This window comes from Cervus canadensis, chromosome 1 (assembly GCF_019320065.1).
Source record: "Cervus canadensis isolate Bull #8, Minnesota chromosome 1, ASM1932006v1, whole genome shotgun sequence".
NCBI lineage: Eukaryota > Metazoa > Chordata > Mammalia > Artiodactyla > Cervidae > Cervus > Cervus canadensis.
This window is the reverse complement of record NC_057386.1, coordinates 5,268,449-5,284,628: the sequence shown is the minus strand read 5'-3', so window position 1 is coordinate 5,284,628 and position 16,180 is coordinate 5,268,449. Positions and strand designations below refer to the sequence as shown.

At 56.2% G+C, this 16,180-nt stretch overlaps 1 protein-coding gene across 3 annotated transcripts in view; it reads left to right on the top strand.

The window, feature by feature from the left end:
- SDK2 (sidekick cell adhesion molecule 2) overlaps positions 1–16,180 on the top strand; it is a 264,553-nt gene that overhangs the window by 202,490 nt on the left and 45,883 nt on the right. For all 3 annotated transcript variants that reach the window (XM_043454318.1, XM_043454377.1, XM_043454457.1), the window contains 10 exons: positions 4,677–4,872; positions 5,085–5,183; positions 5,542–5,733; positions 7,367–7,488; positions 8,505–8,614; positions 8,707–8,857; positions 11,942–12,179; positions 12,909–13,024; positions 13,632–13,821; positions 15,195–15,293. In XM_043454318.1, coding sequence (XP_043310253.1) covers positions 4,677–4,872; positions 5,085–5,183; positions 5,542–5,733; positions 7,367–7,488; positions 8,505–8,614; positions 8,707–8,857; positions 11,942–12,179; positions 12,909–13,024; positions 13,632–13,821; positions 15,195–15,293 — 1,513 coding nt within the window. The remainder of the gene's footprint in view (positions 1–4,676; positions 4,873–5,084; positions 5,184–5,541; positions 5,734–7,366; positions 7,489–8,504; positions 8,615–8,706; positions 8,858–11,941; positions 12,180–12,908; positions 13,025–13,631; positions 13,822–15,194; positions 15,294–16,180) is intronic.

Below are 16,180 nucleotides of genomic sequence, written 5' to 3'. Positions count from 1 at the left end.
AGTTTGGATGGGGGCAGAAGGAGGCATCTGTGGTGTTGTTGTTAGTATTATTATGTCCTTAGGGATTTTTAATACACGGTTATGTTTCAAGCCACTGCTGTTATTACTTTTATTGATGCCAGACTGGCCCATCACTTGCCTCTTCGAGTCGGTGAGTCCTTCTGATGTGGGCTCAAGAGCCTTCTTTTTCTCTTTAGCCTGCGCTGGGTCTTCGTTGCTGCATGCAGGCTTCTCATTGTGGCGGCCTCTCTCGTTGTGGGGCACAGGCTTCAGGAGTCATCAGCACGCGGATTCAGTAACTGTGGCAACAGGCTCAGTTGATCCAAGGCATGTGGAATCTTCCCGAACCAGGGATCGAACCTGCGTCCCCTGTGTTGGCAGGCAGATTCTTAACCACCAGGGAAGTCCCAGCCCCAGGAATCCTTGATAGCTTCCTTGCTCTCTGCTGTGACAGGATGGCCCAAACTATCTTCTTCTCCTACAGCATGCCTGGGACCAGCCATGTCTTCAGGGAGCCCTTGTTTCTTTTAAATGATAGTTAGATACCAGAAACTAGGCAATGGGGGTGCTCCTGGTTCTAGCATGGATTGTTGTTTTGAAGCCCTGTGAATGGACAACTCAAAAATACTGTTTTAAAAGATAAAACATATACTCATACTTCCAATTCAATTTCAGGACTTTCAGATTTCTTTTAAAATAATCTCGTGGGTCTTTTCTCTCGCTTCTCTCCATACTAAACATCGAATTCTTTTCACACCAGAGAATCACTGACCTACTTGATCCCACAGACACCCACACAGTTTCAGAACAGCAACACCAACACTGTGGTTGCTGAAATAGTTTCAGATGATCTGTAAGTCTTTCTGTTAAGAGTGTATCCCAGCCGGATGTACTCCCCCACCCCTTTCCGTGCTGCAAAGTCTTCCAAAGGGTTTCTTTCTGATTTTGCTACAACTCAATACACTGTGAAGTTCATTTGTTTCATTTTGGTTTTGATTTTTAGGGATTGATTTTTTAATTTAATTTTGTTCTGTAATTATGTGGCATATTTACATGGTTCCAGGGTCAAATCGACAAAGAAAAGTTATCAGCCTGAATTCTGGTTCTCTTCCTTCCCAATAGAATTCATTTTTTTGTGTGTGTTGGTTTGGTTTGATTTTCCCCTTCCATTTCTTTAACATAAACAAATGCATGCATACATAAATGTGTCTCCTCACCTTAGATGAATGACAGTGTTCAATACATGCTTTCTCCATCTTGCTGTTATTTTCACTATATCCTGGAGATCACTTTGTAGGCGTATATAGAGATACTTCATGTTCTTTTTTAAAAAATCTGTATTGTATTCCATTATGTGGATCTCGCATTGTTTAGTCAACCAGCTCCCTACTGAAGACATTTTGGTTGTTTCCTGTCTTTTCCTGTGACAAACATTTCTACAGTGAATAGTTTTATGCATACATCTTTTCATATTTTCACGTATAACTTTGGAATAGATTCTTAGAAATAAGACTGCTAAGTCAAAAGGTAAATATATATAATTTGGCTGATATTGCCAAATTGCCCCATTATTTTTTTCTCATTTTTTAATTCAATTTTCAACCAGAAATATATTTACACAATTCTAAACCCAACAAACATAAAAAAGGTAAATTTAGAGCAGAGATCTTCCATCCCACCCCCTCCCACCCCAGCCCCTCATCTGCCTGGTTCTTTCCCACCCAGCCTTGAAATTCTCCCCACTCCAGGGAATCACTGTTGTTAATTTCTTACATATCCTTCCAGGATGTTTTATACAAATCTGTGCAAATGCAAAGAGATAAAAAAATAGAGGCGGGGAGGGAGAAAAAGAGAATTTCCCCTCCATTCTACTTTTTAAACTGGAGTATCTAGCCAGCCAGGTGTACCATCCTGGTCTCTCAAGCCTGTAATGCACTGCCTCCATCAGAAACAAGACACATCAATTCAGCCCTTTTCTGTGCAACCATCAGGGTAGACCATGGTGTCTCCTGTAATCCTGAGGCTCAGAGAGGTTGACCGATTTTCCCAGTAAAGGACAGAGTTGAGCTTAACTTCCCCATGGCAGGTGGGAGCTTAGTTAGTTCCCTGACCAGGGATCAAACCCATGCCCCCTGCATTGGAAGACAGAGTCTTAACCCCTGAGCCACCAGGCTGGGCCCTTGGTTTCGGCTTTGTAGCAGCGCAGGACAGAGATTCCCACCTCGTCCTCGTTGCGATGGTGACACGGGACTCGTCGGTGACGGACTGACTCGGTGCCAGGCCCAGTGTGTGCATGGAGCACAGACTCCTCCCCACGGTGGCCCAGAGCCCGGCCCCTTCCTGGCCCTGAGGGAGAGCCCTCTCAGCCCGCAGCCCCTCCTCTTCAGGTGCAGCTGTGGAAGGACAACTGGTCCACACGCCAGAATAAACGTTCTGAAGCCGCCCCCGCCATCTTGGTCTCTGGCCTGCGTGTGCGCATGCCCCGGGCGTGCCTCCACCACGCCGCGCTTCCGTCACCCTGGGCCCGTCTTCCGCGTCGTTTCTGAAGACAGTTCACTGTGACGTTGCTTCCAGGCCCTCGTCAGGACGTTCTTTCTCCCTTATTTTTTTTTTTTAATGGTAGTGATCATAATTGGTCTAAACCCAGTAAGATTATATTTACCTAGATTTTGCACTTACTGGAGAATACACCGCACAATTAATTCTAATGGCGTAATTAATTTGAATTTACATTAATTAAATTAAATTAAAACATCAAGCTTGTTTCTTCATCTACTCCAAAGAAGTTCAGCAATTTAATTGCTATGAAACAAGATAACCGAAATAAGGAGAGTATTTAACATACTTATTAAATGCCACTTAGTATTTCTGATTAGTATTTTTAGGGTCTAATTAGTGTCTAATTAACTTGCTATCGGCTATCTTTTCACAATACCAATTAAATTTCCAAACATCCTTTATAAACAGGCGGCCATGAAAAGGAGCAGATTAAGCATTGTTATGGGCGTGAGTTAATCAGGAAACATTGGCATGGTATTGTTTTATGTCTATAAATACCCAGGCTTGTTAAAACTCATCCCATGTTGCTTTTCACCATTAATTGCTATTTAATCTACTTCAAATAAAGGAGGAAATCTCTGAGACCAGCTGTCATTGTTACAGACAGACGAAGGGCCCAGAAAAAAAGGAGTGGGGGGCAAGAGACCAAGAGGCAGAAAGATGTGGCCACATGGACGGATCTAGAGATGATCATACTGACTGTGTCAGAAGGAAAAAGGCAAATGCCGTAGGATATTGCTTACATGTGGAATCAAAAACATGACACGAATGAGCTTATCTGTGAAGCAGAAGCAGATTCACAGACACAGAAAACGGACTTGTTGCCTCGGAGGGGGAGAGAGGGATGGATTGGGGGTCTGGGATTAGCAGGTGTAAGCTAGTGTACGTAGGATGGATAAACAACAGGTCCTACTGTATAGCACAGGGAACCATATTTGCTATCCTGTGATAAACCGTGATGGAAAAGAATATTTTGAAAAAACGTGTATATATGTATGGGGCTTCCCAGGTGGCGCTAGTGGTAAAGAACGTGCCTGCCCCTGCAGGAGACGTAAGAGACGCAGGTTGGATCCCTGGGTTGGGAAGATCCTCTGGAGAAGGAAATGGCAACCCACTCCAGAATTCTCCTGGAGAATTTCCATGGGCAGAGGAGCCTGACAGGCTATGGTCCACAGGGTCGCAAAGAGTCGGACACGACTGAAGCGACTTAGCACACGTGCACACATGTATATGTATCGCTGAATCACTTTGCTGTACAGAAGAAATTAACCCAATGCTGTAAATCAACTACTCTTCAGTTTTAAAAAACAGGAGGCAAGAAGAGATGGAAGGGGAGGCGGGGAGTTTATGCAGTTATGGGTGGGATGTATAGAGTGGAGTTAAATGAAAAGTGATGCTGAATTTCCAGACTGGGTTTTCCTGTTGACACTCCACCTCTAGCAGATGGTTAAGATTAAAATCCCAGCTCAGAACAAGTTTAAAAGGATTAGAGTTAGCTACACACTGAAGTTCCAGGGGAGAACTGCCCTAGCCCAGACAGAGAAAGACAAGGGAGCCCAGGTACTGGAAACAGAGACCCTCAGCTGCTAGCCGCTGGGTGATGTAGTAAAGTCACTTAGCCTCTCTGAGCCTATTTCATCACCTGTGAAAAGCAAGTCTGGCTTCGTGCTTATGCAGTCACTCAAGGCTCCATACTCGGAAGGACTCCATATTTGGTTCAACACTTTGCTGCTGTTTCTGGAAATTCTCAACAATTTTTAAACAAGGGGGTCTCCATTTGCCTTTTCTGGATCTGCAAAGTATGTAGCCAATCTTGGTCAAGTCCCTCCCTCTGGGGTTGCCGTGGGGACTGAGAGAGACGACTCGGTGAAAGCACCCTGCCGGCTGCCTTGCTTAGAGTAAGTCACTCAGGGAATGGAAAAGCACCCCAGAGTGAGCTCCCAGAGGACAGATGCTCCAGGGGCCTGTGGGTCCCAGCACGGCCTCCCTTCCCTGGGAGGAGGGACCCTACGGGGCTGGGGTCCCGGACACTGTCTGCGGCCCAGCCTCTGGGAAGGCGCTGGGCCTCTGCTGGGCCCGTTCTTGCCGCCCTGCTCGAGCGCCTGGCCTCTCTGCAGCTCATCGCTTGGGAGCCGGAGCAGGAAGAGGAGGTTACCATGGTGACCGCCCGGCCCAACTTTCAGGACAGCATCCACGTGGGCTTCGTGTCCGGCCTGAAGAAGTTCACGGAGTACTTCACCTCGGTGCTGTGCTTCACCACCCCCGGGGACGGGCCCCGCAGCACCCCGCAGCTGGTGCGCACCCATGAGGATGGTAGGCAGCCCCCGGTCCCGGCTCCCTCTGCCCCCCACTCCCTGCGTGCCCTCCCCCCACGGGCCAGGCTGTGCGCTCCAGGCACAGGGCAGCCCTGCTCTTGTCTTCCAGCCTGGGGTGCCCCTGGAGCCCCGCAGGCCCTCCTGCAGAAGGTGGTCTCTCGCGGGCTCTAACTGGCCTTGGGTGGGGTGGGGGGCCTTCTCGGGGTGCAGTGCCTGGGCCTGTGGGACACCTGAGCTTCAGTGACGTCCTGGACACCTCGCTGAAGGTCAGCTGGCAGGAGCCAGGGGAGAGGAACGGCATCCTCACAGGTAGGCGCCTCAGCGTTGCTGCCCCGGGGGGTGAGCCGGGCCGGGAAGGGTCATCCTGTCCATCCCCCTGCCGCCGACCCGGCGTCCCTCCAGAGCCTCTCAGCAGACCAGTCTTTCTTGGAGAAGACTCAGAGGAGGTTCTCAGCCCCTCCGCTCTCTGACACACCCCAGCTCTTCACCGTGGCTGCAGTCCCCACACAACAAGGGCGCCCCCACCCACCCACGATGCTTCCACCTCCCTGGAGGCACCTCGCCTCCAGCACATGTCCAACTGCCAGGCTCGTGGGGGCGTGAGCAGCAGAGCAGAAGGCTGAGGCCACTGCAGCTGAGCTCACGCCACGCTGCGGGCTCTCCCCAGGCTACCGGATCTCCTGGGAGGAGTACAACCGCACCAACACGCGCGTGACCCACTACTTGCCCAACGTGACCCTGGAGTACCGCGTGACCGGGCTCACGGCACTCACCACCTACACCATCGAGGTGGCCGCCATGACCGCCAAGGGCCAGGGCCAGGTGTCAGCCTCCACCATCTCCTCGGGGGTGCCTCCAGGTGGGTGCCCGCCACCCTCTCTCCTCCACTTCCATCCCACACAGCCGGCCCCTCCATGGGGTCTCTGGTCCCTGGGTCCCCCCAGGGCCGGCCTCACACTCGTGATGGCAAGGCTAGGTGGACTCTGCCGCTTCCTCGCCTGGCTCTCGGGAGCCCAGACCCCGCGGGCCCCCACCTTCTCTCCTCCACCCCTGCCCACCCCCAGTGCCCACACCAGGCTCTGCATCACGCACTGGGATCTGTGATTCAGGGAAAGAACTCACTGTCACCCAAAGGGTCCAAACGGGATTCCAACTAGTGGGAGTGTGTGCTGGGAGTGGGGTAGAGCAGGGTCCGAATAATCCCACCCCCAGTTTAAAGAGCAAGCTGAGGCCCCTTCTCAGCCCCACTTCTGCCAGACTCTGCAACCTTGAGCAAGTCAACCTCTGTGCCTCAGTTTCCCCATCTGTATCAATGGGGAGATGCACTGGATACCCACGCATTCCTGTCTGGGTCTGTGAGTCTGTGTTCGTGCGATGTGGCCAGGATGCCTAGAGCCACCCACCCACCGGGATGGTTGAGATAACTGGGCTTCAGCCAACCCCACCTGATAATAACGGTGACAAGAAGGAGATTGTTTGTGGCCCAATTGTGTCCGACTCTTTGTGACCCCACGGACTGTAGCCCACCCGGCTCCTCTTCTGTCCACGGGATTCTCCAGGCAAGAATACTGGAGTGGGTTGCCATTTCCTTCTACAGGGGATCTTTCCCTACCGAGGGATCGAACCTGTGTCTCCCAAATTGCAGGCAGATTCCTTACCGTCCTAGCCACTAGGTAATTATTTAATTACTTGATAATTTAAAGCAGTGCTGACTGTTGATGTAGTGCCCACCCAGCCCAGAGCTCCATACATCGATGCACTGAATCCCCTCAGTAACCCTTGTGGCTCAGATGGTAAAGAATCTGCCTGCAATGCAGGAGACCTGGGTTCAATCCCTGAGTCAGGAAGATCCCCTGGAGAAGGGAATGGCAACCCATTCCAGTATTCTTGCCTGGAGAATCCCATGGACAGAGAAGCCTGGTGGGCTACAATCCATGGGGTCGCAAAGAACACGCACACGCGGTAACCCTGAGGTAGGCAATATTACCATCTCCATCTTACCAAGAAGGATACTGTGGCACAGAGAGGTTAAGTAACTTGCCCAAAGACACACAGCACCAGAAGCAGTCTGACCCTGGAATCTGAGCTCCTTCTGTTCATCCTGAACCTCAGGGCTCCTGGTCAGGATAGAAGGCCTCCTCCTTCTCCTCACCCCTCCTGCAAATCTCCCTCAGCCAGTATTGTTTGGGGAGCGCTGTTGCGGGTTATGGGTGGATGGAGAGGAGGATTCTTTCTAGGATGCCCAGCCCCTGTTGCGTGGCCCTGAGGTTCTCTCAGCCCCGAGCCTGCCCCGTCCCTGGTCTGAACACAGCGAGCCGTAGATGCAGGACGGAAGCCTGTGTTGGGGGCGGGGGGGTGAGGCCTCGGTCATGCTCGGAGGAGGAGGTTTCTAGGGAATATGTGACACAGCCCCTTCTGTGCCCAGAGAGCCCTGTTCGATGTGGAAGGACCTTCTTCTTAATTTCCCTTCCTGCCCTGTTTCTTTTCTGCAGAACTCCCTGGAGCCCCCACTAACCTGGGCATTTCCAACATCGGCCCGCGCTCCGTGACCTTGCAGTTCAAGCCAGGCTACGATGGGAAGACCTCCATCTCCCGCTGGCTGGTGGAGGCCCAGGTACAGCCTGCGGAGGGGAGAGCGGGCAGCCTGCCCTTCGCTTTGGCCATGCCCCTGCTCTTAAGAGCAAACTGTGCGCGTGTTTACATCAGTGTGAACTCCATATGCAAGGTACAGAAGGCCAGGTACACCAACAGTGTCCACAGTTCCCCTCTGCCTCACCTGTACACACACGCGCACACACACACACACACACTCACTCTGGTCAGGGTGGCGACCTGCTGGCCCAGAGAAATGACCAGCTGCCTCCGTTACACTCATGGTTCTCAGCTTGGCTGCACCAGGGGAGCGTTCAGAAATTCCAGGGCCTGGGCCCCACCCCCAGAAACTTTGATCCAGCTGGGGGTTTTGGCTGCGCTGAGCCTTTGTGTCTTTGCGTGGGCTTTCTCCAGTCGAGGTACACAGGCTTCACACTGCGGTAGCGCCTCTTGTTCTGGAGCCCCGGCTCTAGAGCCAGGGCCTCAGTCATTACCGCTCGTGGGCTCAGCGGCTGCAGTCCGCGGGCTCCAGGGCCCAGGCTCAGTAGTTGAAGCGCCTGGGCTTTAGTTGCTCCGCAGCACGTGGAATCTTCCCAGACCAGGGATCAAACCCGTGTCCCCTGCGTTGGCAGGCAGATTCTTAGCCACTGGACCCCCAGAGAATCCACTAACTGGGGTTTTAAAGAAACATGCCGGTGTTCAGGAGAATCACCTGGGAAGCTTACTTACTAAACAAGCAGGCTCCTGGGCACCACCCCCAGGGGTTCTGACTGACTTTAACGGGCAGGGCCCAGGGGTGGGTTTGTATGGCAATCAGTGTCCCATGAGATTCTGATGCAGGCGGGCTCGGGGTCACCCTTGAAGTTATCTTTAAGAGCCTGGAAAGAAGGGGGCCCCAGCTGGTGCCCTCCTGGTGAGCCCTGGGGTTTGTATCAAAGCCTTTCATGGGCCAGGCTGCAAATCCCAGGAGCTGGGGCTCAGAGCACCCCCAGCTCAGCCTGGCGGGCTGGCCGGCTCTAAGGGGGTCTCGTTTTGCAGGTGGGTGTGGTCGGGGAGGGAGAGGAGTGGCAGCTGATCCACCAGCTCCCCAACGAGCCCGACGCCCGCTCCATGGAGGTGCCCGACCTCAACCCCTTCACCTACTACAGGTACGGGGCGCAAAGGCGAGGGGCTGCCCGGACAGCAGGGGGCTTTGGGCCTGGGGTCACCCTTGTGCTCACCCTCCCCGCCCCCGTCTCAGCTTCCGCATGCGCCAGGTGAACATCGTGGGCACCAGCCCACCCAGCCAGCCTTCTAGAAAGATCCAGACCCTCCAGGCACCCCCTGACATGGCCCCAGCCAACGTGACCCTGCGCACGGCCAGTGAGACCAGCCTGTGGCTCCGCTGGATGGTGAGGCTCCCGCGAGCGCGGGGGGCGGGGGGACGTCTCCTTCTGCTCATCACCCTGCAGAAGCCGGCGTCCACTGGTTCATCTCCAGCCCCCTTCTCAGTTCTGGTTATCAGTCTTAGCCAAACGAACAAATGTTCTACATGACAAGGAGTTAGCAAACACTTTGTTGAGCGTTGCCATGTGCCGAGCATTTTACCTGTTTTCTTCCATAAAATTCTCCCACTAATCCTGCAAAGGACACATTACTATCCCAATTTACAGCTAAGAAAACTGAGGCTCAGAGAGGTTACACGTTCACCTAGTCACACAGCTCCCTGGGGTGGTTCTGGGATTCAGAGCTAAGTAGTCTTGCCCACCAAATCCGAGAACAAGGGGCTCCTCCTGAGGTTCACGGGGAGTTGGCAGAGGCATTAAGCTCTGTCCCCATATACCAGGGCTCCACGTCAATGGTCATCGCCCTACGTGACCCTGCACGAGCTAGTAACACATGTGAGGGCTTCCCCTCCTGCCAGGCACTGTTCTGAGTGTTCTGAGTGCTGTCGGCGTTGACATCGAGCCCTCTCCATGGGAGCCTGTGACAGTAATCCTGGCCCCACTTTACAGATGAGGAAACTGAGGCAGAGAGAGGTGGGATAACTTTCCCAAGTAGCCTTCTCTCCATCCTCCCACACCCGCTAGTTAACAGTAGGGCTCAGAATTCCAACCCAGGGAGTCTGGCTCCCGAAACCCACTGCCATAAACCCTGAGCATGCTTTTGCTCCTGGGGAATAAAAGAGAACATTTCTGCCCCTGAACATTCCCCCGGGGCAGCATTTCCCAGGATGGAGCCCCACAGAGCAACAAGCCAGGAGGAATTCCTGGAAGAGGCGACGTGGGGCCAGCCCTGCACAGCCCAGCTTCTTAGAAAACCCGGGAACCCTAGCTTCGGGGGGAGCTTGCCCGACTCTGCTCCACCTGGCCCCCCCAGCCACCAACTTGTTTTTTTAAACATCTGTTTATTGATTTATTTATTTCGCTGCATCAGATCTTAGTTGCCACGTGTGGGATCTTAGTTGTGGCGAACAGACTCTCTAGTTGCAGCACCTGAGCTCAGTAGTAGTGGGGCAGGGGCTATAGTTGCTCTGTGGCATATGGGATCTTAGTTCCCCGCCCAGGGATCAAACCCATGTCCCCTGCATTGAAAGGCAAGTTCTTCACCACCTGACCACCAAGGAAGTCCCTACAGAACTCCTTTTGGCCTCCACTAAAGAAAGCTCAGCGCCAAAGAATTGATGCTTTTGAACTGTGGTGTTGGAGAAGACTCTTGAGAGTCCCTTAGACTGCAAGGAGACCCAACCAGTCCATCCTAAAGGAGATCAGTCCTGGGTGTTCACTGGAAGGACTGATGCTGAAGCTGAAACTCCAATACTTTGGCCACCTGATGAGAAGAACTGACTCATTGGAAAAGACCATGATGTTGGAAAAGACTGACGGCTGGAGGAGAAGGGGACGACAGAGGATGGGATGATTGGATGGCATCACTGACTGGATGGACATGAGCTTGAGCAAACTCTGGGAGTTGATGATGGACAAGGGAGGCCTGGCATACTGCAGTCCATGGGGTCACAAAGGGCTGGAAATGACTGAGCGACTGAACTGAAAGATCTCTTTACTTGTTTTCCCAAACTCAACTTAAAAAGCACTGAGCTCTGGTTTATCAGAACCAAAGCTTATCAGGGTTATGGTTTATCAGGTCATTGCTGCCTTTCATTTACGTAGACAGCCTGACGGAGGTGCTGGTGGCCGTCAGCCCTGGATGAGCGCTAATTATGAAGGATGAGCCCTGCCCCCCTGCAAGGCGCTGGCACCGCGCTGTCCACCAGCCCAGCTTACCGCCCCCCACCCCACTTCACTCCTCCGCTCCGCTCCCATCCAGGCTGGCTCTCCGTTTGCCCCCTGCCCCTCGCTCTAAGGTTTCCAAGGACTAAAAGGCTGAGACGTCCAATACCCGGGGTGGGGGCCGGAGGGGCACAGAAGGCAGTTGCTGGGCTGTGCAGAGCCCTGGGCTCCTGGGGGCCTCCCTAATGCGTGACCCGTTACCTTTCCTTAGCAGGTGAGGGGGCCTGCATCCCGGGCCTGTCTCAAGGTCTCAGGTGCATCGATCGCTGCCTTAATGGTCTCTGGTCTGTTTCACTAAGTGTCTGTAGGAGCGGGGGCCGGGGAGGGAGTATGGAGGGGGCGAGGCAGAGGCTGAGGACCTGGAGAAAGTGGGTCAAACCTGGGGGCCCGTGGATCAGGGGCTCTTTGGGGAAGCAGAGTGGGGCCCAGTGAGGGCTGAGGGCACCCCAGCTCCAGCCCTGCCACCGTCAGAGCAGGAGTCTTCTAGCACCTGCCCGGATCACAGGCTGCCCCCGACAGGCCCACCCCTCCACTGTGGATCGGCACCGCACAAGTTCATCCAGATGACCTTAAGGCAGTGGCCTCAGCCTCACCAGCCTAGTCATAGGCCAGGAGAGGAAGCTGCCTTTTTTTTTTTTCTCTTCACCGAGACTCCAAGAAGAAGAGGGAGGCTGAAAATGCAGCAGGAGAGATGGAGGTGTGCTGGGCGGAAGGACTTCCTGACAGCAGCCCCTGTGCTAGAGATGCTGTCTCCGCACGCTTGTTCTCCATGGGCAGACCCAGGCTGAGATCGGGCACGTTGTAGGCAGTTAAATAAGTATCTGTTGGCAGGCAGAGGGAGAGAGTTTAGTGGCAGAGACAACGGCCAAAGGTGCCACGTGTTAGACAGCCTTTACGCCTCTCCTCTCTGGGCCAGCCAACCCCCTCCCCTGGCAGGGTCGTAAATTTGTCGTCTGCATGGTAGAGTGGATTCTGCCTCTCCTCTGAGCCCAGGGGGAGAGTCAGGGAGAAGGTGGGGCCATCAGAAACACAGAGTCACACAAGCAAGCCATGCTCAGCGATGAGCGTGCCTCACACGGGTGCCGACAGGCTGGACGGTGGGCCGGGTGGTCCCGAAGGCTCCCTGGAAGAGGCAGCAGGAGCCTGGCAGGTCTCCACAGGGTGGGGCGGGCCTCACAGCAGTCTGCCCACCCCGCCCCCCCGCAGCCTCTCCCGGAGATGGCCTACAACGGGAACCCCGAGTCGGTGGGCTACAAGATCAAGTACAGCCGGGCAGACGGCCACGGCAGGACGCTGAGCCACCTGGTCCACGACCGCGTGGAGCGCGAGTACACCATCGAAGACCTGGAGGAGTGGACGGAGTACCGCGTGCAGGTGCAGGCCTTCAACGCCATCGGGAGCGGGCCCTGGAGCCAGGCGGTGATGGGCCGGACCCGGGAGTCAGGTACCGCTCCCCTCCCTCTGCCCTGAGGGCCTCCCAGTCCCACTGGCACGAAGGCTGGCGCTGCTGTGCAGAGATGCCCTGGGTCATCCTCCTGCTGTGCTCAGCGTCTGGCAGAGCATCCTGGGTGTTTGCGTGCATCTCTAGTCCCCGATCCTCCCCTGCACTGCTTCCAAAGTTAGGGGGACAGGTTCCCCGGAGGAGATTGCTGGCTCTGTGCCCTTTAGCCCTGACCCCAGTGATGCCTGCAAGACTCCATGATTGGAGGTGGGCGGGGGGGGGGAGAGGGTGCGGGTTGGGTTAGCTCTCAGAACATTCCAGAAACCCAAGCAGCGGCTCACAGGAGCCTGGCAAGGGGACACCCTCAGAATATGTGCTCCCAGCCTGCAGGCAGTCCTCATGCGTCCACACGTGGTGGGTACCCTGTGGCTTCTTCCTGACGCCCTTTAAATGATGGCTCCCTTCCCACCGGGCTCCCCCCGCCCGCACGCCCGTGGCGGCACTCGCAGGAAGTGCAGGCTCTTCCTGTCCTGAGTCTGAGCGGGGGTCACAGGGGGCTCACCTCGCACCAGAAGCAGCACGTGTGATGCTCCAGAGCCAAGAGCATCACGGTCGCGGGATAATTTGCTATTTGGGGACCACGCCCCCGTTCCTTCCCCGGGCCCCCTCCACCCTCCACCGCGGGGTCCACGCTGGGTCCTGAGCACCTCCTCCCCTCTCCCTCCCCCCTAGTGCCTTCCTCCGGCCCCACCAACGTGTCTGCGCTGGCCACCACCTCCAGCAGCATGCTGGTGCGCTGGAGCGAGGTCCCCGAGGCCGACCGCAACGGGCTCGTGCTGGGCTACAAGGTGAGGGGCTCCCTGCTTCCCCGTCCAGGCACCCCGTCCTGGCGAGCCCCTGGCGCCCAGGACTCTGCCTTCCAGAGTGGACCCCGGGCATCTGCCTGCCAGCATCCACAGGTCACCACGGCAACCAGAGAGGCCTCCCTTGGGGGTGGGGAAGCTTCCCATGAGGGCTGGGGGTCCTGGGGGGGGCAGCTCCGCCTCCCCCATGAGGCCACACTGGGCCACTCTCAGCCCCCACGGGCCCAGATTCAGTTTCCATCAACTTCTAGAATTCCTCCCGAGCCTGCACCTACAGCCCCAGCCTGGAAGTCATGAGACATCCCAGCTCTGCGGCTCCTGGCTGTGTGACCTTGAGCAAGTCAGGCCCCTCTCTGGGCCTGTTTCCCCAGCCGGATGCTCTCCCAGGAACCTCCAGTTTAGTGCCTCTCTGTGTCCCCCTCCCTCCCCCAACACTAGCTTTTGTAACCCGGGGACCAAGCCCCTCCAAGGAGCCCCGGGCCCACCCACTCATCCTCACCCCCACACCCAGCTCCTGGGGAGGAGACAGGAGACGTTCTGGCAAGACCAGAGCCCAGCCCGCGGCCCTGACCCCTGCGCTGGGCTCTGACAGGTGCTATACAAGGAGAAGGACTCGGACGCCCCGCCCCGGTTCTGGCTGGTGGAGGGGAACTCTTCCCGCAGCGCCCAGCTCACAGGCCTGGGCAAGTACGTGCTCTACGAGATCCAGGTGCTGGCCTTCACGCGCATCGGCGACGGGGGCCCCAGCCACCCTCCCATCCTGGAGCGGACCCTGGACGACGGTGAGGTCACACCCCTGGGGGTCTGGGGGCTGCACTTCCTCCCCACCCCCACCGCCCCTGCCCAGCCCTGCCCCTCCTGGGGTCTCTCTCTGCCCCAAAGGGAACCGTGGCCTCAGGCTTCCCCTGGGGGAGTGGGTCTCTGAGGGCCACCTACCCAGTGCAGGGAAGGCCAGCTCCAGACCTCACCCCTAAGGGAAAAAAGACAGTGCAAGGGCCTTCTGACATCCAGCCCAGCCTCTCGGGCAAGAAAAGGGAATCTGCGCCCCTCTGGATTCTTGTCCCCCTGGGGCAGGCTCAGGCCGAGCGCAGGTCTGTGCGAGGGAAAGGCCTGGTTTTCCCTTTGCACAAGCCTATGGGTCCTGTTTGCCAACGAGTGACGTCAGCCGAGCTCCAGGCCAAACGCCCCATCAGAGGCCGCCCTGACAGGTCCTTTCCCCCCGCTTCCTGCTCACACGCACCCTCACACGCTGCTCTGCACAAACACTGGTGGGCTCGGGCCAAGAGGGCCAAAGGAAGCCCAAACACCATATGTCTCTGCGCTCGAAAGCGATAAATCAAGCTAATGATCTGTTAAATTAAATATGTTCTGTCCTCCCGCCTTGACAAATATACCCTCCTAATGACCTGGAAGGCCAAGTTCAAATTTAGAAATCTCAGCTTCCTTGGCGTTCTGGTGGGATGGAAGCAGCACAGGAAAACCTGTGCCCCCTGGTCCTCTCCCCTCCTCACCCCTTCCCCTCTGGCCCCTACAAGTCAGTCTCCATCCACATGCGTGCCCCGAAACAGCCGCCCGTTGGCCATTCCCGGGTCCAGAAGGGCAAGTCTGCACCCTCGGGAGGGTGGATCCGGGGAACAGACCTAGGAAGCATGCTTGGGGCTGTTTGGACAGGGCACCCCAGATCTGAGGATTCCAGAGAGAGGTCTGGAAAGAGGAGTGGTGTGGGCTCGGGATGGGCACTTCCATTTGCCCCCAGGCTGGAGCCTGGGTCCCTTCTACTTCCTGCCAAATAATACGTAAACCTCCCTGATCACATGTCCGTGCCCCATGCTCACACGCAGACACACACTCCCCCACTGCTCACTGAGCTGAGCGGCCCCGTCCCCCGCCTCCCCCGAGCTGTTCTGCGGGAGCGGGGTGGGTCGTCCCCCGCCTCCCCCCTGTCCTGTCCTGCGGGAGCGGGGTGGGTCATCCCCCGCCTCCCCCCTGTTCTGTCCTGTGGGAGCGGGGTGGGTCATCCCCCACCTCCCCCGAGCTGTTCTGCGGGAGCGGGGTGGGTCATCCCCCGCCTTCCCTGAGCTGTTCTGCAGGAGCCGGGTGGGTCTGGGCCTGAGCGGCGGCCGCACTGTCACCTGCTCCTCCCTTGTCCCCCCAGTCCCGGGACCGCCCGTGGGCATCCTGTTCCCGGAGGTGCGGACCACATCCGTGCGGCTGGTCTGGCAGCCCCCCGCTGCCCCCAACGGCATCATTCTTGGTAAGGCTTTCCCCTTCCCGGGCCCTGGCTGCAGGAAGCAGGAGGTGTAAGATACAAAGGAGGCAGATTCGGCGCTGGCAGGAGGGAGACTGAACCTAAGCAGCATTCACACATCCTGGAGAAAGGTCCCGACTCCTCCCACTGGAAATCTCAGTCTGGCCGAGGACAGATCTGTGGTGGCCCGGGGGAGGGGGAGGGGTGGAGGGGGGCTTGGGGTCAGCGGATGCGAACCCTAGAATGCACGGACAGGGAGCTGTGTGCAGTGTGTTGGGATAAACCACAGTGAAGAGGATGCTATAAAAGAACATGCGTGGACACATGTAACTGAGTCACCTTGCTCTACAGCACAAATTATCACAACATTTGAATCAACTAGACATCAACTTTAAAAAAAAAAGAAATTCAGTCTGTAAGATGATCAGCTGGAGGGCACGGTCAGGTTCGGGTCTCTTAAGGACCATTGATTAGCTCTGTGCCCCCACAGAGGGGCAGGAAGGACTGATTAGCTCTGTCTGCACAAGCCCCAGGGCCCCAGCTGACGGGCCATCTGGCAAACCTCGGCCACGGTTTCTAAGTGTGGCCAGGTGAGGGTGCCCTGACGGGCTCAGGCTGGGGGCTATCACAGGTGGGAAACGGGGCCCACGGCCCCCAGCGGGGATGCTGTAGATGGGAAGCATCATTTCACATGCAAGGCTGCTCCCCTAATACACACACACAGGAGGAGATGCAGGGTTGAGGTCAGCAGCTGTGTGGACTTGAGCCCGTCTGCTTCCCCCCATGGCCTCAGCCCTCACCTGTCACGTGGGGGCTGGGCCACCTGCGTCCGGTCCAGGGCTCTCGATCCCGGCCCCTCCCGGTGAAAGCCATGCCTCTGAGACAGTGGAGGC